A 10,000-nucleotide genomic window follows, 5' to 3' on the forward strand; every position below is an offset into this window, starting at 1 on the left:
GTACTTATCTATCTTGCTTTGTGTGTGTTTGGCTGCACATACTTGATTTTCCAGCATTTGAGATAAAACAAGGCTTTGACCCCCCTTTGTGGGGCTGTTGCTCTTGAAGAGCCAAACAAATGAATAACTTCCCAGGGAGCACGACTTGGCTCATTAGAGCAAGAATAAATGCACACAGTCGGTAATGGATTAAGGGTATTTGAGACATGAAATAAAGTCTTAGAATGGTAATTTTCATTGTGTTTGGATATTTACCAAAAAAAAAAAACAGATTATATTTAATAATCTGGTAATTAGATAAAGGTTTGAATGAGACCAGTTTCATAATGTATTTCAGGATATGTATGTTGAAAAGTCACTCCGAATCTTTTGTAGAATTACCCACTTCCTTTCATGATTTATATATTTGTTACGTGAATTTGATTTCAAATGGCCACCAGATCATCTGTAATTTTATTTCTTTTCATGGTTTCTTTCCCCAGTACATTCGTGACCATTATAATGAAGACCCAGACGGTTATAGTGCTGAGATCCATGAGCTGGAGGGCCTGCGAGCCAGTGCCATCCATGCTTCAAGGGACTTCACAGGGTGCTCCACCCTCAAGAAATACTACTGCCAGCTGCACTATCTCCTCTCCAGATTCCCACTGAATGAGAACTCGAGCATTGCTGTAACATTTAATTGGTGAGTTAGTTTGTGTGTTTTGTACTGATTGGCTAGAATTTGCACATTTCTTCATTTTATTATTCTATGAATAATAAACTTTATTCAGGAGCAAGAATTAGACTAGTCATATATGGGCCTTACTTGATAAATACTCCTGTCTAGCAACCACAACCCTGACAAACTTTAGAGCAAGAATCACTTCAGCAAATGTATGTTTATATTCAATGAAGTTATTTTATAGTTATTCCATTTGATATTTATTGAATCTTTTTCTACTGCATTAGGTAAGAGGTGATTATATGTGTGTTTGAAGATAAATATATACATTAATGATGGAATGAATGCTATACTTTAATAGTTAGTGAATCAAGTAGGTTATGATAATCTTTTTTTTTAATTATTTTGGATACAGATCTTGCATTGAAAGTTTGGTTCAGTATTCAGTAATGTCATATATACAGATCTCTTGTAATTGTATAGCCATGTATAAGTGTGCTAACTCAGAAGGTAAAAACAATGAAATCATTAGATTTATAAAGTATAAAAAGCATGTAGCTTCTCCTCCTATGTAGAGTTTTTATTGAGTGCACACTAAAATAAGGGTAAAATTTACCCTGTGTTTTGTTTTGTCGCAGTAGACATTGAGGTCATGGAGAAGACCCAGAAGTGCATCATGAGAAAAGGAACGCTTTATTCCGAAGCCCCATTTTTTTTTCTTTCTTTTTTTTTTCTTTTTTCTTTTTCTGTTTTTTGATTACTGCTTTTGCATATGTGCTAAAAATATTTTCATGGCATTATGAACCAAGGCAGTATTATGTCGGTCTTATTCTTAATGGTGATTGTGTTATTATTAATACATTTACCTTTGATTATGAACACAATGAACATTTAAAGAAAAAGGTGCCAAATAGTAGTAGGAATGATAATATAGGGGATATTAGTAATATTAGTATCATTGGCAAAATTTATAATAGTAGTTGTAATTGTAGCCTAGTGTGATGTTGAGAGGAAGTGTAAGAAATAATAATAATCAGTACAACTATTAGATGGGACAGTGATATTGATAGTTGTTGATAATTATACCGTTTATTATTTACCTTCTTTATTTATACCATTGACTTCACTGGTGATGAAACGGCTAGATTTTGAAACATTTTCAAATGAAAATATTTGTTTGAATTAAGATCTGTAACTTTGTTTTCTTCCTTTAAAAGTTTAAAATCTTGTTTTGTTTCTGCAGGTATGACATTTATTCTAGCATGGTGTATAATGTCACAGACATTAAGTATGAAATGGCCTGCATCCTTTATAATATTGGGGCTCTGCATACTGAACTAGGGGCCATGGATGCCAGAAATACACCAGATGGGATGAAAATAAGTTGTACACATTTCCAGTGTGCAGCTTGGGCATTTCAGGTAATTTATTATAATGTTATTCTTTGTCTAGTTGTTTTAGTAGAAGGTAGAATTGTAAAATCATGATGGTCTTTACTATAATTACAGCTAAAGTTTCAGTTAGACATATTAGATTACCTGTATCTGTAATTAATAATTTTGTATGGCACTTCACAGCATCTGCGAGACACGTATCCGCAACCACGGGAGTCAGACCTAAGTCCAACGTTGTTGACCTTTTTGTACAATGTTTCACTAGCTCAAGCTCAGGAATGTATTCTTGAGAAGAGCATGACAGACAACCGCAAGCCAACAATTATTGGTAAGAATTATTCTGTAGTATTCTACCTTTTGTCAGTTTAAATATATCTAATGATTTTGATTTGTTTGTGCATAAGCAGTGGAATTAAGATCCTCTGAATACATTCTTCTATGGAAGTTTTAAGTATATTAGAAGTACAATTTTTAAAAACTATATGCATTGTTAGTATCTTCATTCTGGTAAAGAAGATCTCAGATAAATTGCTAATAAGTTGACTTTCACTTACTGTTCAGAACCAAAGATTATGTAGTTAATTAGATTTGAGATATTAGAATGAATAAAAAATGATTTTTATCAACAGCAAAAGTTGCAATGCAAGTTGTGGAATACCTGAAAACTGCAATGAACAACCTTGGATCCTCAAAGTCTCCAGATTCAACAGTGACAGAAATAGCAGGATCTCGAAAAATTAAGGTTTGAGTTTTAGTGCTCTATAATATTAGTTATAAATCACAGTGGTATACATTTTTCCAGTTATGAGAATGTTTCTCATTGCTCATGAGTTCTTTGTCAAATATATGAAATTTACAAATTTTTACATGAATATTTTGAAGTAAACATTGCTAACTGAATGATAATGAGATGTTATTTCTAGTAAAGGTGAAAAAAATCAGTTATATGGTTATGTAAGGTATATTTATAAATGTTCCTCTGCTGAAGATGTGTATTTTACTTGAACAGATGTGGAGAAGATACTGTGAATTTAAGATGGCATACCATGGAGCAGTTGCCCTTTTATACCAAGGAATGCAAGCTGAGGAACAACAGAAAATGGGAGAGAGGGTTGCCTACTACCAAGCAGCAGTTGACATGCTAAAGGAGGCCTCCAAATTGGCCAAGAACTTAGATCAGCAGGAGGTTAGTTTGGAATTCAGTTTCTTTGATTTAACTAATAAAACTTTTTTCTACCTCAATCCCTTGGTTCATATTCATATGTTTCATTCCTGATTGTATATACCTTGGAAGGAGTTGGTGTACAAAATTACTTAACTGTTCAAAAAAGAAAAAAAAAAGTATGCATGCTTGTGTGTGTATGTGTGTGTGTGTAGAGAAGCATCATCCATTGGTAATGAAAGATTTTTTTTCTGTGTACTTTCACCATATCAAGGACGAGATGGACAGGCTCAATAAAGCCGCTCAGAGCATGTGTGAGGAGGATGCCTATGAGGTTTGACAGTCAGTTGTAAATTTCTTTTAAAAGCTTTACTTGACACTGGATAATTATTGCTTGTACTTATGTATTCCCAAGATGGCAGGTTGCATTACGGTATATATATATATATATATATATATATATATATATATATATATATGTGTGTATATATGTATATATATGTATATCCCCTTGGTGACGGGTGTAGAAAACTAAAAAAAAAAAAAACTCTACGCTCTAGTGATCAATGGCAACGCGCTGACTTTGAGCGCAGGAGTTCGGTACATCAAGCCGAATCACCACCTCGGAGCGCTTTGGCGCGCCGCTGCATGCCACATTTCGAGCGGTTTGTTATGACGTCCAGAGACGTGACCCGTCGGGAAGGGGTTAAATATATATATATATATATATATATATATATATATATATATATATATATATATATATATGTATGTATGTATGTTTGTATATATATATTATATATATATATATATACATATATATAAATATTATAATATTACTTATTTGATATACATAGATTTTTAATGAGGTGACATGCTATTTTGATAAAGGCACGGGGACTTGTAATACAAGTTGGTGATTAGTGAGTATTGGATAACAATAAACTACTGTATATGCAGATTAGCTATTTCTTCTTACTTAATAAGTGGTTTAGAATAAAGCTTTATGTAAAAGAACAGATTGTCTTCTGTTTTGTTGAAATCAAGCTGTCAGAGTTGGACTTGATAATATTCTGTGATATTGTTCTTCTAGATTGGCCACATTTGGATGTAATTAATTTCCCTTAAACTTTTGAAACTTTTTAGCATGGTTCTGGAAACTTTTTTGTGCTCTGTTTCCTCTGAATTTCCTACCTAGTAAGCTGATAATCAGAACCAATATTCTCCATATTTTTATTTTGTTGCAAAAAGATTGATATAACATTCTTTAATCAAAATGCTACTATGAATGGTAGGAAATTTAAAGGATGGGTGCCCTTGGATATTACTTCAGGTAGGGCCTATTTATAAAAGTTATCCTAGAGATTTTTTGAGTAATACTATTCTGCCTCCAAGTCAGCTAGCCTGTAATATACTTTCCTCTTTGATGAAATTAAGGAAATAAGTCTCTTTATGATTAACAGCTTGACTTTGTGAATATAATAAATTTGGCAATTTGTGAGTCCTTATTTTAGTATAGAATTGGTTTTGTATTTTCTTTTTTGGAAGGCTGATGCTTAACCTATTTGGAAAGATTATTCAGTTTTGTGCTAATAATGACTGTAAAAAGATTTTAACTCACACTCTCCATGTCCCTTTTTTCCACCTAACCAGCTTATAGGAGAAAGTCTTACCTTCTCCCATGACGTGATGGGAGGAAAGCTAACTGCAGCCCAGAAGGAGAATGAATTTGTGTACCATGAAAAGGTTCCTGCTGCCACAACACTCCCTGAAGTCAAGGGTGCATCACTAGTGAAGGGAATCCCTTTTAGTGTGACAGACCCTGAAGTTGCCGGCCAAGACATCTTCATCAAGCTTGTACCCATGGAAGCTCATCAGGCTTCTTCTATGTACAGGTACGTACTTTTGGAAGATTTCTTGCTGTGAAGTAATATACTTCTGTTTATTTTAAAATCAGAAGTTGTTATTAGTTTTTTTCATTGATAATTTTTTTTATTTTTGGTTGTATATGCTTCTGTGAGTTTACGTGTGTGTATATGTGTGGGTATCTGTTAATGTATTGGGATGATTCAGGTAGATGACAGTTTTAGCATTTGACTTGACTTTCTTATATATTTCTCTTCCCATAGTGAGGAAAAAGCCAAGTTGCTGCGACGAATTGGGTCAGCTATCCAGGAGAAGAATGAAGAGCTAGAAAGTTACCTAGCTTCCATGCAGTTAGACACTTTGACGCTAGACACAGGATCAGAAAACCTTCCCCAGGTAAGAGCTGTCATTTTTATAAGTATTTGTAAGAGTAATGATAGCACGATAATGGAATGTACTTTTAAAAAGATTAGCATGTAGAAGTGATGGAAAATGTTTGGATAATATCTTGTGTCTCAAACAGGAACTGATTGAGTGCTGTGCAGATCTCAGTGCAAGTAGTGGTGTACAGAAGCTCACAGATATCATGGCAAAGATATCTAGCTTCTATCATGATATAAATGCTTCTCTCAAGGAAATCACCAGACTCATTGAGGTAAGTATTGATTTATGAAATGCTCATGCTCATTTAAATTGGTGAGTAGATAATTTATGATAAGAAAAAGAACAATTTTCATAATATTTGTTTACTTTTGAAAGGAAGAAGAGGAGAAGGAGAAGGAGTTCCTTGCTATGATGGGAAAGCGAGCCCCGAACATGATAGTGGGAGAGCTCAAACGTGAGGCCAACAAGTATCGAGAGGCCCATCAGAGCGCCCAGGACAACAACACAGCCTTGCACAGAGCCATTACATCACACCTGGCCAACCTTCAGTTACTTACCAAACCTTTGGACCAGGTAGCTTCTGCCATCCCGTCTGTGGCCAGTGTGGAAGGTAAGTTCAGGAATGGAATGTAGTCCACATGCACACAAATATGGGTAAGAATTTGAAAACAAGTCAGAGTGCATGCAGTTGCATCTCTAATAGTATTTATTTTCCTAGTATTAGCATCCCCCCCCCCAAAAAAAAAAAAAAAAAAAAAATGCACAAAAGTATGTGAGTAAAAAGAAACTTACGCTTCTGCTTTCTCAGCTCAAGGTGACCTGGCCACAAAGCAGGAGGTGAAGCGTCTGTTGGGCAAAGTAAAGGAGATGCGCACACAAAGGGCACAGCTAGAGTCTCAGCTGAGAACAGACATTCAGAACGATGATATCACAAAGCAGTTGGTGACCAACCAGGATGACACTGAAGAATTCTTCAAGAATGAATTGAAAAAACATGACAGATTGGTTAGTGTCTTCCCTTTATGTTAAGGGTGTGGGTAGATGGTCAATATATGAAATACATTCTAATAGAATAGAAGGTCTTAATCTTTTTTAATTAACCCACTGGTGCTAGGGAGATACACTGTCCACTTTGGTTCTGATTGGCTTCATCTTTTACCCCATTCTCTGAATTTTTGTGAAAAAAGTTATTTCTGTAACTATTATTATTGTTATTAGTATTGTTATTATTGTAATGTTACAACTACTAATGGTATTAAAAGAAGAAGAAAAAATAATAATCTAAAAATTCAAAGACTGGGGTTAACACAGGAACTCAATTTGGCCCAGCAATTGACTCCTCAGTGACTAAGCCCTTGTGGAACCTTCTGTGTAAAGAATATTGATAAACTAAAGTCACAGTGGACATAGCATGTATACATGTTCTCCTGGCATCAATTGGATCTAGGTTTTGGAAGTATCAAGGAAGGAGGTACAGAAATTGTTTGGGAATAGAATAAAACATATAACAGACAGAAGCTAAGATCAGGAAGAGAAATTAGTCCTGATTACATTTTTTTTGTATATATTATGTAACCACTATTTTACTCTTATCCCTAACAGGTTTTAGGTTTAGAAAAAAATATGTCTGCCCAAGCCAATATCCTGCAAGCTCTCTCAGAAGCCAATGCTGCTTATGCCACCACCCGTCGCCTTACCAATCAGGCTCAGGCACAGAGATCAGAGACTCTGTCATCTCTGTTGGCATCGTATAATGCGTACCTCAATATACTTAAGAAAGCTGAAGATGCTCAAGAGTTTTACCATAAGCTGGAGGGACAAGTAAGCAAGCTTGCATCTCGGGTTAAGTCTGTCTGTAGGGTGCAGGATGAGGAACGAGAGGAGATGCTCTCAGCAAATGTTAAGAAGTTCACAGGTGGTGTGCCTCCAGCCAAGCCCATAAGAGAAGGAAGCATAGAAGCACCAGGAAGCTCCACAAGTGGCCCAAAACTAAAAGATTTCTTACAGCATATGAAGGGAGGCCCAGGGATGGCAGGTGTGGTTCCAGGAGTTGGTGCTGGAGCGTCGGCACAGGTGCATCCGGGGTATGGATATCATGACCCCAGTGGCTCTTATGCCAGTAGTATGAGGCCTGCCCCACTGGGATCAGAACAGAGTGAAGCTATGACATCCTGCAGTCAAGCTGGAGGATATTCAGCAAATTACTCTAGCCAGTCAGCAGCATACCGTCCATCTGCTCCCTCCCCAGTTCCTTCCCCAGCCCCTCAGAGCTCAGGCTCACCTTATAAAGTTCCCACAACAACTGCCACTTACAGTGCTCCAGGTCACTATTATGGTAGTCAGCAAATGGGTGCTACTCCATACTCTACTGGTGCATCGGCATCAGGTTACCCCTCTAGTATGGGAGCAGGTGCTGCTGCATCATCAACAGTAACAGCTTCAGTTAGTGAATCAGCCACTCCTTATAACACAGCAAGCAGTGCTCATTCCTCTAATATCTATAATATGAGCCAAGCAGGAAGTCAGCCTCAGTATGGATATAGTGGAGGATATTCTTATTATGGACAACAAAGTGTAGGAGCTGCATCTTCTGTGAATACGTCAACAGCTGTTAGTGGTGGAACTCAACATAGTGGAGCCACAGCATCCCCACGTAGTCAGGCCCATCAATATGGTTATGGTTCCACTTACCCACCAGGTGTTGCGTCAGGCACTAGCAGCAGCAGTAGCAGAGCTGTGGAAGGAACAAGGACTGCAGGAAGCACAGGTGAGGGAGGCCCATCTGTGGTTCAGAAGGACACAAGAAATATGGGTCAGAATTACTTTGGGTATTATCAGCAACCATCTGGGACCCCTGCAGTACCAGCTACAGCAGTGACTGCAGTTACAACAGCTTCTGCTGGGAGTACTCAGCAGGGATATCCTACAACTACAGCAGGTGGTAACAGTTACTATTATCCTCCATATTCCTATCAGTACCCAAGTGCACAGGCCACCAGTCCTGCACCTGCTGCAATGTATAGTCAGGCAGGCTCTTATTATTCATCAAATATGAGTCCAGACTCAAATAATCAATCAGGAGGTGTTGTATATTCCAACCAGACTCCTTATGCAGGCTATGCCAAATCACCATATAGCAACCAACATCCTGGGGCACAAGGGGATGCATCATACCAGAATTCTGCTGGATCAAACTTTGCTTCAGGTGCATATGGCAATTCAGCAAGTGGTAGTACCCAAGCAGGAGCTTATCCACAGTCCAAAACAGCAACATCCCAAGCTGTGCCCATAACTACAACAGGAACTCAGGTGCCACAGTGGAATATGTATGCCAGTTACCCGCAGTCAGGCATTACATCTATCAGCAGCAGCCAAGCAGGAAGTCCTGGAACATTTGGCACCCAGAGTTCTTCACAGAGCTCACCCTCAGTGTCAGCTAAATTTACCACATCTCAGACAGGTGCATCAACAGTGCCTTCTCAAGCTTATTCAACACCTGTTGTAGTCACAGCTAATGCAACTAATACTCATTACAGTGAGACCATGATGTATAATCAGAATTATCAGACTTGGGCACAGTATGGCTCCCATCAGCCTCAGCAGCCACAGCAGCCACAGCAGCCACAGCAACCACAGCAACCACAGCAACCACAGCAACCACAGCAACCACAGCAACCACAGCAACCACAACAGCCACAGCAGCCACAGCAGCCACAGCAACCTCACCAACAGGCATATCAGGCACAGTATCCAATGGGTCAGAAGCCTCAGATGCAGCAAGCCCATCCCCAACAGCCTCAGCATCAACCTGTACCTCAGCAGTCACAGCCTCAGTCACAGCAGCAGCAATATCAACCACAGCAACCAACATCACACCTACCACAAGTGCAACCTCTACAGCCCCAGCAACCATCAGTGCAACCACAAACACAGCCTCTTCAGCCACAACCCCTTCAACCACAGAAGCAGCAGCCACAGCAGGTACCACCTGCTGCTGGAGCCACATCCTCCATTGCCCCATCCGTTTCATCTGTTACTTCAGGCATATCAAACTTGGACCTCTTGTCAGGCATTGAGCTAACTTCACCACCTGGCTCACAGTGGTCGCCCCTAACTCCACAGCCAGCGGCCTCTGGAGTCCAAAAGGCTGCTGATGTTGTGGGTTCTATGGGAGCAGCAGCTTCAGCTGGAGCATCTTCAGCACCTGATGTGACTTCTGCTGCAGGGGCAGTTGCCGACGCTAGCCAGCCTCCTCCAGCCAGTAGCAGCAACCTTCCAAATGTGGTGTCCAGTGTAAGTCTTCTGGATTGAGTAGGAGTTAATTCATTCTGAATGTTTTCATATGCAATGTTTTAAATATTATAGCAATTATACCAACATATCTTTCCCCCAAAATATATTGCACCTTTGAAAAATCACTTTTTTTTATACTTATGTAGAATTTATTAGTTTGATTTGTTAGTCTGATTGAACATTATTAGATATGTGTGTTTGAGTGATAGTAATAACAAATTTTTCATCCACATCTGT

General features: G+C 38.5%; 1 protein-coding gene across 6 annotated transcripts in view; it reads left to right on the forward strand.

Annotated features, from left to right (window-relative positions):
• Positions 1 to 10,000, forward strand: part of LOC125030006 (tyrosine-protein phosphatase non-receptor type 23-like) — a 32,826-nt gene that overhangs the window by 2,058 nt on the left and 20,768 nt on the right. For 5 of the 6 annotated variants that reach the window (XM_047620217.1, XM_047620221.1, XM_047620218.1 and 2 more), the window contains exons 2-13: positions 483 to 685; positions 1,908 to 2,085; positions 2,242 to 2,386; positions 2,688 to 2,800; positions 3,068 to 3,244; positions 3,495 to 3,554; positions 4,874 to 5,115; positions 5,350 to 5,482; positions 5,610 to 5,741; positions 5,846 to 6,080; positions 6,279 to 6,475; positions 7,073 to 9,763. In XM_047620217.1, coding sequence (XP_047476173.1) covers positions 483 to 685; positions 1,908 to 2,085; positions 2,242 to 2,386; positions 2,688 to 2,800; positions 3,068 to 3,244; positions 3,495 to 3,554; positions 4,874 to 5,115; positions 5,350 to 5,482; positions 5,610 to 5,741; positions 5,846 to 6,080; positions 6,279 to 6,475; positions 7,073 to 9,763 — 4,506 coding nt within the window. The remainder of the gene's footprint in view (positions 1 to 482; positions 686 to 1,907; positions 2,086 to 2,241; positions 2,387 to 2,687; positions 2,801 to 3,067; positions 3,245 to 3,494; positions 3,555 to 4,873; positions 5,116 to 5,349; positions 5,483 to 5,609; positions 5,742 to 5,845; positions 6,081 to 6,278; positions 6,476 to 7,072; positions 9,764 to 10,000) is intronic. The other variant, XM_047620219.1, reaches the window with a different exon arrangement.

Source organism: Penaeus chinensis, chromosome 10 (genome assembly GCF_019202785.1).
Source record: "Penaeus chinensis breed Huanghai No. 1 chromosome 10, ASM1920278v2, whole genome shotgun sequence".
NCBI lineage: Eukaryota > Metazoa > Arthropoda > Malacostraca > Decapoda > Penaeidae > Penaeus > Penaeus chinensis.